A 21,311-nucleotide genomic window follows, 5' to 3' on the forward strand; every position below is an offset into this window, starting at 1 on the left:
AATATCAATAGGGTTCGGGAGAGAAGCTCTTACTACGAATGATAACCAGTACAAGTCGAACGCCGAGTTTCTGGCCCCGAGGACATAGTATCATACTCGCACCCTTTCGGACTCTTGCCACGGTCCTATGCTCAGGCTCCGAGAGTTCTCATTCAGAACGTAAGTGCACAATGACGAAATCGTTTCTACTCGGCCCCGCGTAATGGAGAAGATAACGCCGCGTAAGCAAAGTCTCTTCTCCACAACTATGATAGCTAGCCTGAGATCGCCCTAGCGTAGGCAGACCAAGATAGTCATTCGTTGCATTACGACTAGCTAAGTTTGGGGCTCCTGCGAAGTAACCGAGTCCCGGTTTGGCCAAGCGTAGATCGCCAAGCCTGCGGCGCCCTCGATTACAGTTTGGTAGCATGTGCTCTCGCCTGGCAAGTGCCTAGAACATCAATTAGTGTTTTGCGCAGGCGGCTTAGTCCGATGGCGTGTCCTTTCATTCCTATTTACAAGTTATGCACGCGGTGGAGCAGTAATTGAAGGGTAAGTCCAACCTTGCAGCATCTGGCAGGCGCGCCTGAGCGAACGGGACTTCTGCTTCTCCTTGAGCCGTATGGGTAGGTAGCTAAAGCAGGCCATGCGTGTAGAAGCGAAGTTTTTAGTGGTGAGTCTATTCCAGCAACAGTTCTCTTTCAGACTCGCAAATGATAGCAGATAATGACCGATTACCAACCGGGAACCCCCTGACCTGCTGACTCGGACTCTTGCCATTACGAGACGGTCCGAGGAATGTCTGCAAAGACCGAGCCTTGCCGCGATCTAGAATTAGTTGAGCGCCCGCGCTACAAGATGAAACTATGATTCCAATCGTTCCTAGTCAACCCTTGGCCTCGAAGCAAGTAGCTTCCTTTTTAATTCTTTAGCGGAGCAAGTCCCGAGCGACCTTGCTTTTAAGGCGGGGCCGAAGCCCACTCGACCAGAATGAAGGCGTCTGTAGTATGTCACAAACGCGGCCGGTACGATTAACATAGAGCCGCGTAATGAGCCTGGTGTCAAGAGGCTATGTTTTTTGTCAGATAGGACAACAGGTAGCCATCTTTCTTTTCATACTCCGGTACATACATGTGTTCTGCGTGTGTTTCATGGCGCGTGAATATTTGGAGTTGGTGGGCTTCGTGCGAGTGTCAGTGTCGGGAAGACTGATCCGTGTTGCCAATGCAAGTGGGAAATCATGTGGAGAATTCACCAATGACGTTTTCGATACTCTACGTAAATCAAACTGTATCTTGACCGTAACTTGTATTTCTACATTCAGTGCATCAACGAAGTTGCCGCGGTGGTCGCCGCCATCATCGATCACTACATTGTCTTCGCCGTCGTTAACGCTGAGGAAGAACGTGTGAGCGAATTAGCGGGCGATAACCAAACTTGGTGCAACTACAGGCCGAAAACTGAGTCTTGTGTGATCTCTACCACGCAGCCAACGCCAGCACCAGTGACCCGTACGTGACGATATCTCTCTTGTTTACCAACTGTCCACGATTGCCCTAGAGCACTGATTGTCAGATACGGGCGCGATGGACAGGCCAGCTGGGCCCCGCCAGCCAGACAAGCGAAATGAAGCATACGAGTCCATCTTTGGCCGGCCATCCGCTTCTCACCATCAGGCAGGACAATATCCTGGCCAGCCTGTTGCGCAGCAGCTGCAATATGCACAGTCAGTACACGGCATGCCTGTGCATGGTGTCCAATACCACAACCAACCATACCCCGCACACTACCACCACGACAGGAGGACATCATACTCCCAACGTCAAAATTACTATCCAAATCACTTACCGCAACACCCTCAGCAGCACCTGCAGTCACCATACAGGCAGTCATATCCACATACAGCTGCATCTCAGCAACAACTGCCACCTGCACACCACCATGCACAGCACACCCGTCCACACACTCTGGCGCCTCCCATGATCCATGGTCGTGCTAGATCTGTCGTCAGTTCACCCCATGCTGCTGGTATAATCTCACCGCTACCAGACGATCCGCCCGATGAATCCCTCGAGGCTCTTACGAGAGCAGGCCTCACCCCTGCACAGGCTTATCAGGCCCAAGTTTACCGTAATAGTCCTACCAATCAACAGCAGCCCAACGAGCAGGCCAATTCCACAAGGGAACCCTCTTTGAACGGCAACCATCATCGTGTCTCTAACGACGTGCCCCTTTTGGGCGTCAATCTTAACCTTGAGGATACTCGCTTCAATATCGATTTTGGCACTGACGATCACCGAGGCCCAGAAGAGTCCACAAGCGAATTGCCATGGACCATTCCGAACACAGGTGCAAATGCAAGAGAATGTACACGTGGGTTCCACTCTCCCATATCTGGTCCCATTGCACAATGAGCTCATAATGTCCCCCTTCCAAAGCAATGGCTCCCCTCCCAAGGGCACAGCACTATCGACAAGCAAGCCCTCTTTCCATCGCATCTGATCAGAGCAATTCATCTGCCAGTTCACGACCACAACCCCTTCAGCTCGACACCACTCTCATGTCCACTCGTAATTCCCTCATCAGTAGTTCCCCTGCTACATCCTCCCATGCTGCCGCTTCCACCAGTCGTCGATCCTCAGACTCTATTCGTACGATGCCTGGTGCTGCCTTTCGTCGTGACCGCACTCCACAAGATCGGTCCATGTCCATGTCAGCTGCTTCGGGCAGTGTCCGCACTATGATCGATCGCGGCTCTCGCGCCCCGAACCCATTTATGGCTGGGGGTCGCAACAGCCCCACCACCTCTGCACGACCACCTCGCCGAACACCCATTGTATACCCTGCACTCCTCTCTCGCGTGGCGGAGGCTTTTCGTGAACGCATCAACCTCCAGGATCGTATTAAGGACGGTCTCACATACAAGGATGCCTTCGATGGTCGTGAGGCGGTCGACAAGATCTCATATATAATCAAGACTACCGACCGCAATCTCGCCCTACTTCTTGGTCGTGCCCTCGACGCACAAAAGTTCTTCCATGACGTCACCTATGACCATCGGCTCAGGGATAGCGCTGCAGAGCTGTACCAGTTCCGCACGAAATTGAGCCCATTCGTGAGCGGTGAGCTGCAGACAAACTTTGGGGATAGGGACGATGATGGTGATTTGAAACCGGAGCGGCCATCGCCTGGCCCTCAAGATTGTGGATCGAGGCCCTTTGGACAGGGATCGAACGACTCGCATGATGACACACAGGAGAAGGACGCTTCACCTATTGTCGAGATCCCTGAGCCGCATGGACCCCAGGGATCAGAGAGTGCCGATGAGATGCCCCTTCCTTCGGGCGTTTTCACGCTTCTTACAGACTGCTACTCGCCGACGTGCACGCGAGATCAGCTGTGCTATAGTATTGCATGCCCTAGGAGGCTTGAGCAGCAGTCACGACTGAACATGAAGCCACAGCCTGGGCTCAAGAAGCAGATATCGAGGGAGAGCTTGGGTGACTTTGTGGTGCGTGTGATGCAGACATCCTTTCCTTAGCGCTGATTACGTTCCATCTGAGCAGGAACCTGGTACGCTATGGATACACTCCGTCCCGCAAGAGGTGGTCAACAGTGTCTCCGACGCCGAGAAAAGGCGCCAGGAAGCTATTAACGAAGTCATATACACGGAACGTGACTTTGTCCGCGACATGGAATACCTTCGCGATGTGTGTCTTTGTACTTTGTACTATCTCTCGTGGATTAATCTTCTGCACAGGTCTGGATAAATGGACTGAAAGACAGTGACATCATCCCCGCTGAACGTCGTACGGACTTTGTGACACAGGTCTTCTGGAACATCCACGAAATTATCGCAGTAAATACCCGCCTTCGAGACGCGCTCAACAAGCGACAAAAGTCATACGCTGTCGTGGAGCGCATTGGGGATATCCTTCTTGATTCTGTGCCGCATTTCGCGCCCTTCGTAAGTTACGGTGCCCACCAACTGTATGGCAAGTATGAGTTCGAAAAGGAGAAGAGCTCCAATCCAGCGTTCGCACAGTTTGTGGAAGTGAGTCGATTTTTCCGTCGTGGTTTTTCTTGGTGGTTGATGCCGTTTCTTTAGACTACGGAAAGATTGCCAGAGTCGCGCAAGCTTGAGCTCAATGGATACTTGACGAAGCCGACCACGCGATTAGCTCGATATCCACTGCTTCTGGAAGCGGTTTTAAAGCACACGCCTGATGATAACCCAGACAAGCAAACACTTGCGCAGGTGGTTATCATGGTCCGCGAGTTTCTAGGGAAGGTGAACGTAGAGACGGGAAAGACAGAGAACCGTTTCAACCTTCTACAACTCGACCAGCAGCTCGTGTACAGGCCAGGGGAGCAAGTGGTATGCGTCCACTTCGTCCTCGTGATGGGTTGCTGACAATGTTCGATAGGACCTGAAGCTGCAGGATCCTGGTCGTGAACTCGTATACAAGGGTGCTCTGAATAAAAGAGGTGGTGGGCAAGGGGACAGCGGAGACCTGCTTGTATACCTCTTTGACCATGCTCTACTAATGGTGAAGCAGAAGAGCAAACACGAACAATTCAAGGTCTATCGACGAGTAAGTGCCTGGATCCTATAGTGAATGCCTGTTTCTCAGCCTTATCCGCACCGCAGCCGATACCCCTCGAGCTCCTCTTCGTGCACGTCACAGATGAATCCAATAACTCCAATCGTCCTGCTAACGCTCGTCAGGGGCATAAAACGCTCACGAAGAAACCCAGTTTCAACCGAGGTACACCGTACGCGCCTGCCATTCCAATTAAAGTCGATGGCAAAAGTGGATTCGCCATCACGTTCATACATCTAGGGCGCAAGTACTACCAGATGACGCTTTGGGCAAGCACATTTGTAAGCCACCGCAAATGGGTCGAAACCATCACGAAGCAACAGGAGTCTCTCCGTGAGCGGAGCACAGTGTTTGAGACAATCACCTTGTGCGAGGGCTTCTTCCTCGGGCAGAATAGGGTGAATTGCGCTGCGCCGTTTGGTGAGTGATTCTGGTGCATACTCCGCGGAAAAGGATGTTGATGAGATGTAGCGTACGGACGGAGAATCGTGTACGGGACAGATGACGGAATCTACTTGTCGGATTTGAATCATCCAAACAGGGACCCAGTCAAAGTGCTGGCTCTACTGGATGTTTCTCAAGTCGATGTCCTGGAAGAGTTTCAATTGCTCATAGTACTTTCTGGTCAGTCTTCATCATTTCTGCGTGGTATTTTGTTTACAGGCTTTGCTCTAGAACGACAAGTCATCACATTCCCGCTAGACGCTCTCGACCCCATGGACCCAATGTCTGGCTTGAAGCGGGCGAAGAGGATATCGTCGCACACAACATTCTTCAAGGCTGGCATTTGCCTAGGAAAAGTCCTTGTTTGTATCGTCAAATCGAGTCCGCTGTCTAGTACGATTAAGACATTGGAACCAATTGACCAGAACATTCGCGGAAGGAGTAAACCGACGTTCCGTAAGATTTTGCAAGGCGGGAATGATACGCTGAAGGCGTTCCGAGTAAATTTTCTCATGTGTATGGTGTCCAAGTGGCTCATTTCGCCGTAGGAATTCTACATTCCCGTGGAGTCGAGCTCGATCCACTTCCTGAAAACGAAGCTCTGTGTAGGGTGCACGAAAGGCTTTGAGATTGTCGACCTCGAGAGTCTTGATACGCAGGGACTTCTCGATCCAGCCGACACTTCCCTTGACTTTGTACGGAAAAGAGAAAACCTTCGGCCGATGGCTATCTACCGGGTAGATAACGAGTTTCTGCTTTGTTATGACGGTAAGTGGCCAGAATGTCTCTCTTCCTGCGAATGACTCATCCGTTCCTAGAATTCGCATTCTATGTGAACAAAAACGGTTGGCGGTCTCGACAAAATTTCATGGTGCACTGGGAGGGGTCGCCTACTGGTTTTGGTACGTTCAGGCTCCAAGCACGTTGGGCCAGCACTAATTAGTTCAATCAGCCCTTCGCTTCCCATATGTTTTAGCGTTTGAACCTACGTTCGTGGAAATACGGCACGTCGAAACGGGTCTTATGTCGCAAGTCATCCAGGGGAACAACCTCCGTCTTTTATTTGCTGACATGCCATCGTCTGCAACGCATTCAGGTAATGCGCAGCAAAACCAATACTACGGGCAGCAGATGTATAGTCAATATCAGCAGCCGACTCCGTCACTTTATGGGCAGTCGTCAGTATACGGACAAGGATACGGTTCACCTGCCCATTCCCCCCAGTCTCAGCATGCACGCCTCATACCATCGGGGCGCGACGAGATCTTGATGGTCTCTGACGACCGCGTGTTAACATTACGAATGGCTGTGGGACAGCATGTTATTTGTGATACGGTATCGCTGGCGTCATCGCGATAACTGTAGGTATTTTTGTTTTGCGTGTGTTGTGATATTCAGATATGTTATACGAGTAACATCTTTTGTGATTTTGTCTGTTAATTCGTGATACTAGTACCCTCATCATAGCATATATTTCTATTGCATTTGTGTAGTTCAAACAATGAAATTGATCAATTGATATATAATGTCCATGTCGCTCCGAGAATAGCGTTTCCAAGGGACGTTATTACCATTTTTAGATGACTGAGATCCCATTTTTGGCACATGTTTTCTTTTATAATTATTTTTCTCGCTCTCTTTCACCAATCTCTGTCCCTCCCGTCACTCTTTTGACTTTGTCTTGGCCAGGCCCATTTCGTCATGCAGCTGCAAGCTTTTGTCGCTCTTTTATCACTTCTCGGGGCCGCCAATGTCAATGCTAATCCCGAACGTCATGCTCGTCTCGCAAAGAGACAGAATGCTGGGGCCGTCGTCACGGTTGGTTCAAGCTCTGCTAGTTCGACTTCCTTATCACCCGGTGCCCCAACAACGAGCTTTACTTCATCGACTGCATCGGCCTTGGGTTCACCCGTGCCAACCACACCTGTTGGCACCACTATCCCTCCGCTCGTTAATATCACTTCCGGCATGGCGACCCCTTCAACAGTCCCTCTCTCTGCTACTTATTCCGCAGGCGCTACACCTTTAATTTCCGGCGCTCCAGTTTTACCTACTCCATGTAGGTTTTCGTACCCGTGCGTTTTTCAGTGCTGACAATATTGTGAATAGTCGTATTTCAAGCCGCAGACTGGCCTACTCAGGACCAGATTGCACCTACTGGTTTGTGTTGTAAAAAATTACGATGAGTTACGAAGCATAATACTATTATTACGCAGATTCCGAGGAGGTTTCCGAATGGATGGAAGAACTCAATGGTTTCAATATACCCGATATCACTCCTACCGTAGATGGCACTTGCCAAAGCGACCCTGCTGCTGCTGCGGAAGCTGCTAGTCGTGGTTGGTGGACTTGCGGTGGCTATACCCGTGTTACTGATATCACCGCTTGTCCGAATAAGTTGACATGGGGCGTCAGCTTTGATGATGGCCCAGGTTTCTACAGTATGTGTATTTTTCTAGCATTATATCACTTAAAGTTGATGTTTTTGAATAGCTCAGTGTGTTATTTTTGACATTCTTGACTGTATTTTTCTTATCGATTGACAGGGAGCTTCTTGACTACTTGGCTTCCAAGAACATGACCTCGACGTTCTTCGTTATTGGTTCTCGTATCGTCGAGCGTCCCCAGGTTCTTGTGGAGGAGTATATGTCTGGGCATGAAATCGCTGTGCACACCTGGTCGCATCGCGTACGTTTGGTAAAATTACTCTTGCGTCTGTGGCTAATCGCGCAATAGCCTCTTACTATGCTTACTACTGCACAAGTCGTAGCTGAGCTGGGTTGGGCACGTAAAGCTATCAAGGATGTCATTGGTGTTACTCCCACATTGATGCGTCCCCCTTACGGCGACATCGACGATCGTGTTCGCGCCATTTCCCTGGCAATGGGTATGGTCCCCGTTATCTGGACTAGCACTGGTACTGGCGCAACGTTTGATACTAACGGTTAGCTATCTCAATCTTATGCTTGGATCTCGAACTTAGATTTATCTTAATCGACAATAGACTGGAAGGTTCCTGGCGGTGTGGTCACAGGTCCTCAGTCCTTTGCCACTTTTGAGGCTATTCTATCCAACGCAACTATGCTGAACACTGGGTAGGTGCATTTCGGGTTACTTTCGTTCGACTTCACTCACTTTCACCTAGATTTGTTGTTCTGGAGCACGACTTATATGCACAAACTGTCGATCTTGCTATTGGCTACACGTTGCCTGCTGCTATGAATTTTACCCCTACGCTTACTGTTCGTAATTTCCCTTATGTGCAGACAATTATCTGACCCTCGTTATGCAGCTCGACTCCATTGGTCACTGCAACGGCATCCCAAGTACGAACCTGTATCGCGAGAGCAACCAAAACACGAGCTTCCCCTACGCGAATAGCACTAGTGGTGACACGTCCGTTCCTAGCGGCTCAGGCGGGAAGGGTAGCACCAGCGCGACTTCTGGTACTTTATCGAATGCCATAATGCCTATATCTATGGTCGTTGCTTCATTGTTGGCTGCTGGCGGCTCCCTCCTCATGTGACCTAACGGACATACCATTTACGCAAATTTGACTAATCTAGACGATGATGGACGTACGGCAGCTGTATATATATTTCGCCCCCTTTGTGGACAAGTATGTTTTTGTGGATGCTGCTCTATCTACTCTGATTCTAAGTACCCCGTTTTCTCTGTTCAATATGTTGTAATTTTGTGTGAAATTTGGCACAGAGGTTTTTGCAGAGAGCAATAAACCTGCTGGCAGATAAACATAGTACTTACGGTGATAGCCGATAATAAGGCTTGGATCCGGAGGACAGTTAAGTTACGGTTGCTGCCAGCCATATCGATTCATGGCTTCACTCATCACCGCTGTTCGCTCAAGTATGCGCGCTGCTTTCTTATAACCCAGCGAGCGCTAACGTACATATCACAATTGCAGAATTACTTCAGGCAATTAGATCCGTGAATCCCCCTGGACGATGGAAGATTCTTGTGGTGGACGAACACTCACAGAAGCTGCTAGGTTCAGTTCTTAAGCAGTTCGATATCCTCGAGGAGAATGTCACTTGTGAGCCCTTGTCAGTCGGATAACTCAATTAACACTAACAGCCACATGGGTCAGTGATCGAGTCAATATCCAGTCACCGGGAACCGCAGCAGTTTGAGGCAGTCTATCTGCTCATGCCGACTACGCAGAATGTCAATCGCATCATCAAAGACTTTAGTGACGGCCGCCAGCAGTATCTTGGGGCTCACTTATTCTTCGTCGATGGTGCGCTTTCTCATCTGACTTCCGTGTCAGTTGCATCGGTTGAGGACAGGCGTGTGCTTTAGGATTGTCGGAAACCTTATTTGAGCACTTGACGACATCCCCTGCTGAACCGCATCTCAAAGGACTGCAGGATCTGTTTGTCAACTTCTGGGGTGAGTTTTGTGCGGAGGCCACTCACGACGAAGCTTGATGTTGATTAGGGTGCTTCCGTATGCAGCGACGGAGGCGCAAACTTTCTCTCTTCAGTCACCAGGACTGTTTTTTAACACTTATAGCCCACCACGAAATGAAGCTGCATTCAAGTCAGCGCGATTGAAGCTTGAGGAGGAGTTGCGGTTTGTTAGCAAAACTGTACGCATTCAAATGCAGGTGTCTGGAACCATGTTTGTGAACTCAATTTTTGCAGATAGCAAATGTCTGCATCACCCTCAACGAGTTCCCGTACGTTCGCTACTACATGCCAACTCACCACACTCCCCTTGGTCCCCTCAAACCCAATGATCAAACGCGTGCTCCTCCGCCTCCTGAAGGCAGTGGTCGATGGCGAACCAATCTGGCTCGCGGAGACGCTGCACGCGCCTACGAGGTTGCTGACACAGACTTCGTTACGAAGTTGCTTGCATTTATGATCCAGCAGAACCTGGATGAGTACAGGCGAATCAATCCGGAGTTCCCTGTGAGTGCTCAACTGTTGACTTCGAACGGCTTGTTAAATTATTATGATGGACAACGCTAGAAAGCTTCTGATCCTCCCCGACCCCGCGGTACGCTTATAATCACGGACCGATCTATGGATACTGTCGCACCTTTCATTCACGAGTTCACATATCAGGCTATGTGTAATGATCTGCTGCAGATAGACGACGGCACAAAATACATGTGCGTCTGCGCGTGCTAGCGTGAAAGTTCACCAACAATTTTACCCACAGGTACAAGTTCCAATCATCGGTCGGATCTTACGAGGACAAGATCGCCACCCTTTCCGACGCTGACTCGGTATGGACCACTGTGCGCCACATGCACATGCGTGAAGCGATCGACAAACTCATGGCGGATTTTAACAAGTTTATGGAAGAGAATGCAGGGTTCAAGGGGGAGGGCGCTGCCAGTCTCAATGACATGAAAGATATGCTTGCAAATTTGCCTCAATATCAAGAGCAGAGAGAGAAGGTAAGTATATGCGCGTGCCTGCCCGTATCGATGGTACTAATCTTGTGGTGGCATCCAAGTTCTCGTTGCATCTGAACATGGCGCAGGATTGTATGAACCTGTTTGAGAAGCACAAACTACCGCTGGTGGCCAACGTTGAGCAGGTAGTTGTGATACATTCTTTCGATGGACAAAACTAATGCATATCCAGTGTTGTGCTACTGGACTCACCGCAGAGGGGAAGACACCGAAAACTCTTGTTGAGGAAATGGTGCCCTTGTTGGATAGCCAGGAGGTCATGTTAGTATTCATATAATCCTTCTGGGTGGCTAGCCTGATAGTCTTGCATAGAAATGCTAACAAAGTGCGCATGGTCGCGCTTTACATCCAACACCGTGATGGTGTTCCAGAGGAGGATCGCCGACGATTGTATCAGCATGCACGGCTGAGCATGACTGATCAGGACGCCGTCAATTCGTTGGTTCATCTCGGTGTTCGCATAAGCAGAGTACGCGTGTGGCAAGTGTAATTCATTATCCCACTCATGGTTGCACCCTAGGGACCTTCAGACAAGGATACGAAGAAAAAGCTCAAGCAAAAGACATCCAGCGACGATGAGTACGAGCTCTCACGGTACCGACCTCTACTTCGGACAGTCATAGAAGTATGAACACTCTTACATCTCACTGCTCTGTGCTGAATGCTATCCCCCAGGAACACTCCGCCAACAAATTAGACCCCACGCTCTTCCCCTACGTCAAAGATTCCCCAATAGTTCTGTCGCCGGCTGCAAGTCTCAAACAGACAACACCCCAAACCACGTCCCTACGCAGTGCGAAGCCTAGCTGGCACAAGGCTGTTCGGCCGAATGCTCTTGCGGAGAGCAAGCAACGTGTGATTGTGTTTGTGGTTGGCGGGATGACATACTCGGAGATTCGAGAGGCATACTCGTTGTCGACGTTGCTAAACAAGGATATCTACATAGGTATGTCATTTGTCTCATCAGGGGCTTCCGGGGTTACTGAAAGCTTGTCATCTATAGGCTCAACACACGCTATCACGCCCCGTAACTTCATCGATGATCTGAAAGTCGTTGAGATTGCGGGCGTCGGCTCACGTGCTGTGCCAAATGGTGTCTCGTTGGCAGTAGCACATAACTCATACCAAGAGTATTATGATGAGAAGTACTTCACACCAGACCCTCCTGTACCTCAACGACCCACACTTGCGGTGCCGAAGGACTCGAAACATTCCGCCAGCAAGCTTACGAAGACACCTTCATCATACTCAACGTCATCGGCGTCGCTGGTCGGCTCGGGCACGGTGGAAAAGGAAGAAAAGAAGAAAAAGAAGGGGCTTTTCCGTTTCTAGTTCCTATCATACCTCTCCTACTTAACCAATTTTTCCACTCTAACCACCCACGGACGATATTCAACGACGCGGAAGTGTGTAGACTATAATAGGGTGACGTTAATGTACCTTTTGAATTATTTCGTTTCTTAGTCGTGGATAACCCCCGAATGCGAGATAAAAATGAGATACAATGCAGGCGGTATATTACATGTGGGTCTATGCAGAATACTCCAACTTGGCTGCGAATTGCTTGAGAAAATGTGACGAACTGCAAAGAGCCTGGACTCACTCTCGTGCTTTTTAGCATCGCTGACCTTCCGTGCAGCTTTAGTGAGATCTTCTTGGACGATGTATTCTCTTCGCGGAAGTGAGCGAAAAGTGCTTGTCGTGACAAACTAGAACTCACCGGTCGTCCCTAATAGCGAACATGCCTGCTTCTGTCACCACATTCCGCAGGTCAGCACCATTGAACGCGTCCGTGAGCTGCAAGCTGGGTGAGTTGAATTCTAGATGACAACAATAGAACCCACCTTCACGATTGCTTCATAATCAATGTATCCGCTTTTGTTCACGGGTTGTGCATGGATCTTCAAAATCTCTAGTCGTGCCTGTTCGTTCGGTAGAGGAATTTCAATCTTCCGGTCTAGTCGACCAGGACGGAGGAGAGCAGGGTCAAGAGTGTCTGGCCGATTGGTTGCCATGATGAGCTTTGTCCGTCCTAGGGAGTCGAAACCATCCATTTGGTTCAATAGCTGAGAAAAAGTGAGCTTGATCCCACAACGAAAGTGCAGAACAGATACCAACCTCCATCAATGTTCTCTGAATCTCACGGTCCGCACTGGTACCCTCCGAAAACCGCCTTCCACCGATGGCGTCGATTTCGTCCATAAATATTACGCAGGGCTCATGGTCCCTTGCATACCCGAACATCTCACGCACGACTCGTGCGCTCTCACCAATGTACTTGTCGACGATAGCAGAAGATACTACTTTGAGGAAATTAGTTTGGAGAGTAGCTGCAACAGCACGGGCAAGGAGAGTTTTGCCCGTCCCTGGGGGACCGTATAGGAGGACACCCTTGGGTGGTTTGATACCGACCCGGAGGAAGAGTTCTGGGCTTAGCAGCGGTAGCTCGATCACCTGGAGAATAGTAAGTATAAAGCAGCAGGAAGAAATTATAGCAGACATACCTCACGCAGCTCTCGTACCTGCTCACCCAAGCCACCAATACCCGCGAACGATGCACCTCCAGGATCTTCCAAGCTCATCTTGTAAACCATAGGATCTACTTCTCTTGGCAGGATACGCATGATTGTGAGGGTGGTCATGTCAAGAGAAACTCGTGTGCCTGTCTTGAGTTTCTCTGCTGGTAAGGCGGGACGGTAAGAGACAACATATCGAGGTCCCGACGATGCCTTTACAATGACTATGCAGTGATTGAGCGCCCCAACAGATGAAGAAACCTAATGCGACTGACATCGTTCGTCATCTAGTTGTTTCATGACCTCTCCAATAATCTGTCCAACGGACTGCACGGCCTTGATGTCGTCCTCGGTCTTCGCGTATTCAGCCTCAAGATCTTTCAAAGAAAACCGCACTGTATGTTAACAAGCGTTAGAAAGCTTCAAATACTCCTGATTCGACAAACGCTAACGATTCTTGAGACTCTGACTCGAGTTCTCGTGACTCTGCATTTTCTATAACAGAGTTGAAATCAGCAGAAGTGCAAGACAGGCAGCTCACTTACATCCCGGTAGCTCTTGAGAGCATCCTGTCTTCGTTGGTCCATTGTGCTAGATGATGTCGGTTCTTAAGAATCAGATGGACGCGAAGGGACGCGTCAGTAAAGACTTATTTGGAACTTGCACAATTATCATGGCTTAGTAAGTCGAGACTTTTATCGGCCTGGTGGTCTAGTAGTATGATTCCTTGTTAGGGTTGACCCAAATTCGAGGAGGTCCCGGGTTCAATTCCCGGCCAGGCCCAAAGTTTTTGCTTTTTACTTACGTTGACGCCCATGTTCAGAAATACAGAAACTATTCACGCACTGGTAGGATAACATTCTCCAGATGTTAAGGAATGATTTAATTGTGACGTTTCATCAGCCTGACCGTCCCTTGGTGTTCTATCTTACCCGGTATATACACGGCGCGACGCTAGCGCCTACTACTACATTGAGCTACATTGTCGATGACTGACTTGGAAGCCTGAGCAACAACTCATATAACTGTATTTCTCTTACGTTTCTCGCTATCAGAATCTGAACTAGCTCGTGGCTGATGATTCTCCATGGGCGAGTATTATTAGGCAAGGCTGTCACGGTGGTATCCTCTTTTTACATGAAGAAACGTCTCAATTGAATGGGGATGAACGCTTGTACATAGTATGAGTATGTCAAATTCGTTGAATATCGAATAGAGAAAGACTGGCGCTGAGACGTACCAAAAAAGAACCGGTGGCAGACTATCGGATGAGATTGTAGTCGGAGGGGTCATTTGCATTAACCATCCTATCCTATAAATTTAAAGCAAGATGATTGTGGGATGCCAAGACTACTGAAGATGAGGGGTGACTTTGCTTTTGATAATTACAGAGCCAACACATCAAAGCATTCGAACGATGACATTCATTATACGGCATGCGTGCGGCGCACTTAAACTCCAGTGCAATCATTTTGTACAAAAGACGTGTATATGTCAGCAATAATGCATGTAAATCATGTATCCTAAAAACTATATGGCTCCCGCCGTCTGATGCATTTGGGTTGTGGTCTTTTCCATTCCCCTTTGTTTGGGTCTGGCCATAAGGAAGCACTGTCCCATTGGACTTGAAGTGGTGCGCCGGGAGTCAGGAAAAACCCAAACGGCCAAGTAGGCAAATAGCACATCTCCTACACGACGAGGTCAGTCATTTTGCAAACAAGTAACTTGATTTTGTTACCTCGAAACCACAGGCCGGTCGGCACTTCACCCACACGCTCCAGTCCAACCAGGAGATTAACTGTGTCACGTCCTCCTTCCATTCGCCCATGAGAGTATGTATGTGATCAACTTCAGGGCGTTGTTTCGCAGGATAAAGAGCATCAACTCCAAAATTCATGCCGGCAGCCCACATTTTTGTGGCGACACGACAAATTTCATGCGTAGTTTCCCGCACCGCCTGCAGGAGTAAACGTTCGGAGGGCGTCAATGTTGTTCCACGAAACGCTATGGAGGCCGCGTGCGATGTAGCACATTCCCGAAAAACTGGCGCAGCCCACAAATTTGTCGCGTTAACGGTGACGGAAATATTGGGAGGCAGAGCTGCAAACACAGTGTAGGGCAGAACGACAGTGCGCAGTTGTCTCTGAATCTGTTGTGCGTGGTCAAAGATTGACCCATCGTCCAACGTTGGGTCCAAAAGGTGCTGTATGAATTCCAGGCGGCTGGCATATCGATCGACCACCACGCGCAAAACGGTTTTCCAGTCAATGCCGCTGGTTGTCGAGGGCAGTCGTGCTAGCGCTTGAGCTAGCCTGTCTTGGACATGTTCTATATCCTCCAATGATATTCCTCCTACTCGATGGTCCCACCGGTCCAAGCCTACACGGCGTGGCACCAGGGAGGGAACAAGAGCGGTGTCATAGAAAGAAACGAGCCCAGAAAAATCAAGCATAATCCGGGTTTCTCCTGGATAATTTTCGTACCATGAAGCAGAGTGCATTAATTCAAAAGCGTAATGCACTGATGTCCGAGAATAAATCAGACCTACGTCAAAACATGGACACAGTCGCTCACTAGTATTGGGGTCCTGTGGCAGATCCGTTGGGTCTGTGCCGATGCGAATGCTCTCGAGATTTAAGAACGAAACGACCTCCATGTGAGAGGTGAAGTTGCAAATCAGGATTTCACTATGACCGTCGTCAATAACAAATTACCAAGGAACTACGCCCGGGTTCGCACAAATTCATTTCCATCCTAAGACTCACAAATCAGCATCAGGCATTCACGCGCACTCCCGACATCCAACGAACCTCACAAAGCCATTTACGTCATACTTCTGACCCCATTTACACAGATCCTTTATGCGCTGCTCTTCATTATTCACCCACTCGGGTTTCATTTCCGACCATGCCACAAGATCTTGGGTGTCCATGGTGCCCTCAAGGATGTTCACAGCGCTGCTTCCGTCAAAATAGAGCACTTTCATCGGCCGAGTGACTGTAAGGGTGAGGTGCCAGCACCCTGTCTCGATTGGCCCTTGGCAGAAAAGTATGGAGTGGTCTGGCTCTACGGCCACCCAATCCAGGACGGTCGGTAAATGTGGACCGGTGGTGGCTCCATGATAGAGGAGAGTGCCCACGGGAATAGTCCCTGGGACTATTGTATGACCTGTAGGGCGCAAATGATGAATCGCGAGTCATCTGAGTGGAGTTCATTATTTTCAGACATACCAATACGATGACGAGTATTTGCCCAGTGTTGAAGCAGGGAATTGGCCGTTTCGAACACCAGATGTCCTGTCGCGTTCACCACAGGTCCTTCATCAAGGTCCCATTGTCCAAGATCAGTATCGACCCCCGGCGGGTAAAAGGATGAATGCGTATGACTCGACAGAGGTATCTGTGCAGTCAGAACCCGTTCAAAGGCAAGAAAAAGCCAGACGGTTGCGGCTTTCCTCGTAAACAGCATTTCGACGAAGGGCCAAGGACCTTTGTAAGCTTAGTTATATACTCAGTCACTGGGCGTATTCGTTTGATTTCCCTTTATGCGACCCTTTCCGCGGCTATAGTACTGCAGTGACGGGCGAATTAGATAGCAGTTTTCGATGTTCATTATTCTATAGTTCATGATTGTCTTCCAGCCATATCGACATATGATCGATGATAGGAATAATGACGGAAAATTGACGCAGTATTATTTCCTGGATTGTTGTGCGCAGCGACGATCGTGGGATGCTTAGTCTGCCGTGACGGTAGTCAGAAGGAAGATAATGCAATAAGGCTGAACAGTACTCCGCTCGTACTAACATTGCAACATTTCTGTTTTGCACAGCGTCACACGCTGTCACCTTACGTGAGGTTTGTCATGTACAACTGCTTAAACGCCGCAGACCATGTCGCGAGGCAGACCGCGTTCTTAGCACCTGCTGCAATCACCTTTCTCCTAGTAAAAGAGTCTGTTAGCTAGGGAAAGAAGATGGCGGGAATGGCAGCGATTTCGAACCTCAAGTTCTCGTCAGCGGCCTACCACTACCCCTGAGTACTAGTCTAGACTGAGCCACCTAGTGGGGGGAGGGCTTTGCAACATATACGACGACGTCTCTGCACCGAGAGATCCCTTTTTGGTTCGGAAACGACCGAAAAGAAAAACTCGATGAGTCGGTTTAGGGTTTCGATGTGCTGAAGGCGGGGTCTGAAGCTTCCTACCCCCGGGGCCAGCCCGGGGGTGGGCAGGACCATGTGTAGCAAGAATCAAGGATAACACTCCAAGTAATCTATGAGACCACTAGATGGCAAGTCCAAGTCCTTCAAGTTGCATTGCGATTCCATAACTACCACTGTTGCCGGCACCACTAGTCCCTCGTACGACATAATTTAACTATCTTATAAGGCATCCATAGCAAATCCATAGGCTATCGTTGCCTGGAATCCCCATGGATCATAGGCCTACCAAACACATAAACTCACAGCTGTTGTAATTGGTCGAGAATCTTACCCCTACAAAAGGAGTACAGATGCTCAGACAAGAATTGCAGGCATCGATGCAAATACCTACTGTGTCTTTCAACAAAATTGATGAAAGATTTGTTGTATGCTATCGGTGATGAGAAGGAAAAAAAAAACTCATAATGTGAGGAGACATATACATATATGCACCAGTATGTGAGAAGATTCATTAGCGCAGCGCCAATTTGTTGGACTCGCAAACATACACAGCGTCTATTTCTCTAATGTAGTAAAACTTGTTCGGCCTCCGCTTACAACATGCACTGAGATATGAAACGGTGACAAGGGACCAGCGCCGCTTCGACTGCAAATGGTCAGTGGGATTCTACTTACCCAGATCAGTTCAATCTATAGATCCATTCCTGGTGAGATGGCTCCGCTGATGGAACAAACTGATCCCACCTCTTGTCCGAATGCTAGTGCTGGAAATCTCGTAAATTTTTGAATAAGATCTTGCTTACCCCAGTCGTATACCAGAGCAGCAGAAGAGAGAACTACGAAATCGCAGTAGAAGGTTAGATGGAGACATAATGCTCTTTATCCGATGACTCTCCACGAACCTACGAAATAGCTGAGAGGCCACACGAGGAAAAATAACACTCACAAGACAACACAGACATCTCAACATTTTGTCCTTCATTGTGACAGACCTCTTGAGACATCTGTTCCAGTGTTCTCCTTCTGTTCAGACTTGATCCGGTCCTTATATATGTTAGAACATCATGGACATAGTATGAGATGGAGACAAGAACTCACAGCCGGAATGTGACGCGCAATGACTTGATGGTTGCACTCTCGTACGCGCAGGGGTCAAAGTGCAAACGATCACATAACAGCACATACTGTTTGCAGCATTCTGTAAAGCTCATCTACAATGGAAATCGAAAAATCAGCAGCAATCCCACATGCATACCCAGCTTGATGTTTTCAGCAACCCGTCTCAAGTTCGTCAAACTTTGTGGCCAGTTCACTAAACTTGGAGACATATCTGATACGACAACTTCAGACACTGTCGGAGAATCTGAACCCATGAACGATCACAGCTGTCATCCTCGAATTTATCCCCTCGAAAATCCTGTTGCCTTTGAAAGGTCAGGGATATCCTCTTCTGTATCCCGGCCTTGCCTCGCGACTAATGTTGGGAATAAAAGAGGATGGGAAGCTGCAGCGGCCCGAAGAACTGGCGGGGGAGCACACCGTAAAGCTGCACAACTTGGAACCCCAGCTCTACGAACAGGATCCACTGGAGTCGTAGACACGGTGTGCGCCAGATATACTGCGAAACGCTGGAGCACGGGGAATAACGCACACAGACAGAACTTACTATGGATGAGTGATAGCCTATAGGTGACAGTTCCACCTTCGTCATGATTGTTGGACTTGAAGGACAGCTCCATAAGTCACACCAGAAGGGTCTTTGCCGTGGCAAATCGAGTCACTTGCAGGCCATAACTTCGTGGGCGGCTACAACAATGACTACCCGGCATGCGGATATTCGACGTATCAGTAGTTGATCAATAGGCAGTGTTCATGAATACTGCTAATAGAATGATTTACGCACTCAGATGGAGGCTCATGAGTTGTGCTTTGGCTTGTGCTTACCCGGTAAGTCCATATAATTCTGGAAAGTGGTACGATTACATAGTACTTACTCCAGGGAGAAACCATTGTGCTTTGTGTACCCGGATTCCCAAGCAGTAAGGGCTAGTTTTCGTAGTCTTGAACTGTGATTTCTGAATGTACTTTGGTGGTGTGCAGATACAGTTCTTGCCCATCAGCTTCGAAAGAAATTCTGAATAACTCACTGCTGCGACAATCCATTGCTTCCAACTCTAAACTTACACGTCTTCCATCCTGTAAATAACATGCATCAAACAAGCACCACGCTGTCCAACACTGAAAACCCAGCTGCAACACCGCCCTCATTACTCTCTGTCCCCTTGGTCCTCACAAGCCATCCTACCTCCCTCTCCACCACCTCTCCCTCTCCAAATAACGCGTACCCAAAGATACCCAGCTCAGAGATGACCTCTACGCGTACGACTTTCTTCTCTATGCTCCCATTGTCCGTACCCGAACTCGACGGAGATGCGCGTACGAGGTAAGCGCTTACCCCGCGTGGCGTTTCGATCATCTCCATTGCGATCCAGGCTTCACGCTCTTCAGTGGGTAGAGCATCTAGGAACGCAGGAATGGCTTCACGGTAGACGTTATTCCCACCTCCCTCACGCTGGGGCTTCAACACGAGCGACGGGGCCTTAAGGCGCGCGAGACGTGTTCCGGGCGGTACGCTTCCTTGTGCTTGTCCTGCATCCGGGAGGTGATCAAGCGCAGCGGCGATATCAACATCTTCCGAGTCGAGTGCCCACATGCCCATCCAGGTGGCCCGGATATCTGCTGCGTGTGCTGTGAGATCGAGAGCACGTGCGCCCCATTTTGCGCCTTCATTATTGAAGAAGCGCTCGAGTACCCCGGGGCGTGTCAGTGCTTCTTGGACTTTCTTCCCGCCTGCGAGTTGGAGGGGAAGAGAGGGACATTTGATGGCGCGGCTACGCTCTAGGAGGAAACGCGTGTCGTAGTAGGAGGGTGATGGGAAGTCGGAGGGGGTGTAAGTTGCGTGGAAGTATATCGCGGATATTTCGTATGGTGAGGAATTAGTCGGGGATGTGAGTATGAGTGCGTGTGTGGAGGGGTCGAGGGATGCAGAGACGGCTAGGTCGGCGAGTGTTTGACGGACGACGTGGATTTGATGTCTGTTCTAGCGGATTAGTCTGTTGATGATGAGAGAGATGGGAATGCACTTCTCGAGCAATTCATACTCTAACCATTGTTGGTCAAAAACGTTGCGTTCGTTGGGTTGCACGACGAACAGGATGCGCGCGCTGGATCGATGTGAGTTCACGAATACATGTGTGCTTGAACAAAGTTTGAACTGACTCTCGAACGCCATACGCTTCGTGAGCCTTGGAAAAACCTTCAACGAGACCAGAGGTGGTGCTGTTCTCTGGAAAATTGTCTGCAGTAAGATGTGGAGATGCAGAAAAGTAAGAAGTGGACGCCAGGATATTTCTATACCGCATCAGCGTTTACAAAAAATATCTTGAAAACTAAACACACCTATGCATAGCAGCCGCACGCTCAGAAAGCGGACCAAAGGACGAAGATATAGTATTAAACTCGACCTGCTTCAGTGCAAGTCTGTCTTCTGCAGTATGTAACAGATAATCCGATCTAAACAGGCCAAGGTGCAACGGCTATGTGCCATCAATGCCCCACCATGCGGCAGAAGCAAGAAGTCTCAAACGCACTTGTGCTAGTGCGCCGTGCTCCCTGATCTTCTTCCATCCCCTCCATAACGTCCCAGTAAACTCATCCGCCTTTCCTACGCCCTCCTCGGCGCCCATTACTGCATCTAAGAAGTGGGTATCCATCGCTACGCGTGCATAGAGCACGTTATATACGCTCTGCAGCTCTCTTGCAGCCTGGAATTGCGCACGGGGGAAGGGCGTGGGAATGAGTGAGAGGGGGGCATGGATTGCGGTGGTTGGTATGCGTGGTTGGGTATTGGATGGTGATTGGGAGGGTGGAAGGTAAAGTAATCCGTGCGAGAGCGCGTATGTTGTTGCGGCGAGTGTCAGAGCTTCTAATTGCTCTGGAGTTAGCTGTGGAGGCCAGGTAGAGAAGTTGAAGGAGGTCATGAATGGGCTACGTACCGACGAATTACTATAAGCAGATAAGATAACACCACCACGTGCTATTACTTGGTCCTCCCAACACAGCTTAACAGCTTAACTGCTTAACATCACCATGCCACGCC

At 49.3% G+C, this 21,311-nt stretch overlaps 7 protein-coding genes and 1 non-coding gene across 8 annotated transcripts; 5 read left to right on the top strand and 3 right to left on the bottom strand.

Moving 5' to 3' along the window:
- Window positions 1-1,565: 1,565 nt before the first annotated feature.
- F5147DRAFT_770937 (uncharacterized protein) lies at window positions 1,566-2,393 on the top strand (the record flags this gene model as incomplete). The annotated part of the gene is made up of 1 exon (XM_041441182.1): window positions 1,566-2,393. One exon carries the CDS (start codon window positions 1,566-1,568, stop codon window positions 2,391-2,393), a length of 828 nt encoding a protein of 275 aa, XP_041295630.1.
- Window positions 2,394-2,556: 163 nt separating this feature from the next.
- F5147DRAFT_682601 (RhoGEF Rgf2) lies at window positions 2,557-6,559 on the top strand. Its single transcript, XM_041436467.1, has 11 exons — window positions 2,557-3,490; window positions 3,546-3,689; window positions 3,740-4,033; window positions 4,088-4,357; window positions 4,407-4,574; window positions 4,631-5,003; window positions 5,055-5,207; window positions 5,259-5,527; window positions 5,576-5,795; window positions 5,846-5,929; window positions 5,980-6,559. The coding sequence occupies exons 1-11, from the start codon at window positions 2,636-2,638 to the stop codon at window positions 6,384-6,386; spliced, it is 3,237 nt and encodes a 1,078-aa protein (XP_041295631.1). The 5' UTR covers window positions 2,557-2,635; the 3' UTR covers window positions 6,387-6,559.
- Window positions 6,560-6,664: 105 nt separating this feature from the next.
- F5147DRAFT_682602 (carbohydrate esterase family 4 protein) lies at window positions 6,665-8,975 on the top strand. The gene is made up of 8 exons (XM_041436468.1): window positions 6,665-7,086; window positions 7,137-7,187; window positions 7,244-7,472; window positions 7,574-7,715; window positions 7,764-7,971; window positions 8,032-8,122; window positions 8,173-8,269; window positions 8,320-8,975. Exons 1-8 carry the CDS (start codon window positions 6,729-6,731, stop codon window positions 8,551-8,553), a joined length of 1,410 nt encoding a protein of 469 aa, XP_041295632.1. The 5' UTR covers window positions 6,665-6,728; the 3' UTR covers window positions 8,554-8,975.
- Window positions 8,811-11,997, top strand: F5147DRAFT_61218 (Sec1-like protein). The gene is made up of 14 exons (XM_041432455.1): window positions 8,811-8,894; window positions 8,953-9,081; window positions 9,136-9,285; window positions 9,348-9,437; window positions 9,503-9,636; window positions 9,692-9,961; window positions 10,022-10,164; window positions 10,215-10,455; window positions 10,515-10,598; window positions 10,646-10,734; window positions 10,786-10,942; window positions 10,994-11,098; window positions 11,149-11,419; window positions 11,477-11,997. The coding sequence occupies exons 1-14, from the start codon at window positions 8,864-8,866 to the stop codon at window positions 11,803-11,805; spliced, it is 2,223 nt and encodes a 740-aa protein (XP_041295633.1). The 5' UTR covers window positions 8,811-8,863; the 3' UTR covers window positions 11,806-11,997.
- Window positions 11,998-12,003: 6 nt separating this feature from the next.
- Window positions 12,004-13,576, bottom strand: F5147DRAFT_770941 (P-loop containing nucleoside triphosphate hydrolase protein; the record flags this gene model as incomplete). Its single annotated transcript, XM_041441183.1, has 9 exons — window positions 12,004-12,026; window positions 12,077-12,144; window positions 12,194-12,270; window positions 12,318-12,539; window positions 12,592-12,927; window positions 12,978-13,213; window positions 13,265-13,384; window positions 13,442-13,484; window positions 13,535-13,576. 9 exons carry the CDS (start codon window positions 13,574-13,576, stop codon window positions 12,004-12,006), a joined length of 1,167 nt encoding a protein of 388 aa, XP_041295634.1.
- A 113-nt stretch (window positions 13,577-13,689) lies between these two features.
- On the top strand, window positions 13,690-13,772 carry F5147DRAFT_t55. The gene has a single exon. It is a non-coding gene; the product is annotated as a tRNA-Pro (tRNA).
- Window positions 13,773-14,250: 478 nt separating this feature from the next.
- Window positions 14,251-16,775, bottom strand: F5147DRAFT_759401 (uncharacterized protein; the record flags this gene model as incomplete). The annotated part of the gene is made up of 6 exons (XM_041440443.1): window positions 16,220-16,775; window positions 15,800-16,157; window positions 15,729-15,743; window positions 15,564-15,676; window positions 14,728-15,533; window positions 14,251-14,301 (listed from the first exon to the last, which is right to left on the bottom strand). The coding sequence occupies exons 1-6, from the start codon at window positions 16,455-16,457 to the stop codon at window positions 14,251-14,253; spliced, it is 1,581 nt and encodes a 526-aa protein (XP_041295635.1). The 5' UTR covers window positions 16,458-16,775.
- Window positions 16,776-19,150: 2,375 nt separating this feature from the next.
- F5147DRAFT_682625 (glutathione synthase) lies at window positions 19,151-21,192 on the bottom strand (the record flags this gene model as incomplete). The annotated part of the gene is made up of 6 exons (XM_041436469.1): window positions 19,151-19,190; window positions 19,252-20,247; window positions 20,296-20,376; window positions 20,432-20,563; window positions 20,612-20,748; window positions 20,803-21,192. The coding sequence occupies 5 exons, from the start codon at window positions 21,190-21,192 to the stop codon at window positions 19,365-19,367; spliced, it is 1,623 nt and encodes a 540-aa protein (XP_041295636.1). The 3' UTR covers window positions 19,151-19,190; window positions 19,252-19,364.
- Between the last annotated feature and the right edge of the window lie 119 nt (window positions 21,193-21,311).

This window comes from Suillus discolor, assembly GCF_016758755.1.
Source record: "Suillus discolor strain FC423 chromosome Unknown F5147scaffold_13, whole genome shotgun sequence".
NCBI lineage: Eukaryota > Fungi > Basidiomycota > Agaricomycetes > Boletales > Suillaceae > Suillus > Suillus discolor.

Coding starts and splice junctions, on each gene's coding strand:
- F5147DRAFT_682601 (XM_041436467.1), top strand. CDS start 2,636: ATGCCTGGTGCTGCCTTTCGTCGTGACCGCACTCCACAAGATCGGTCC. Junction 3,690..3,739: donor ACATGGAATACCTTCGCGAT/GTGTGTCTTTGT, acceptor TCTTCTGCACAG/GTCTGGATAAATGGACTGAA. Junction 4,358..4,406: donor ACAGGCCAGGGGAGCAAGTG/GTATGCGTCCAC, acceptor AATGTTCGATAG/GACCTGAAGCTGCAGGATCC.
- F5147DRAFT_682602 (XM_041436468.1), top strand. CDS start 6,729: ATGCAGCTGCAAGCTTTTGTCGCTCTTTTATCACTTCTCGGGGCCGCC. Junction 7,972..8,031: donor CGCAACGTTTGATACTAACG/GTTAGCTATCTC, acceptor AATCGACAATAG/ACTGGAAGGTTCCTGGCGGT. Junction 8,123..8,172: donor GCAACTATGCTGAACACTGG/GTAGGTGCATTT, acceptor ACTTTCACCTAG/ATTTGTTGTTCTGGAGCACG.
- F5147DRAFT_61218 (XM_041432455.1), top strand. CDS start 8,864: ATGGCTTCACTCATCACCGCTGTTCGCTCAA. Junction 9,962..10,021: donor GAATCAATCCGGAGTTCCCT/GTGAGTGCTCAA, acceptor GGACAACGCTAG/AAAGCTTCTGATCCTCCCCG. Junction 11,099..11,148: donor TACTTCGGACAGTCATAGAA/GTATGAACACTC, acceptor GCTATCCCCCAG/GAACACTCCGCCAACAAATT.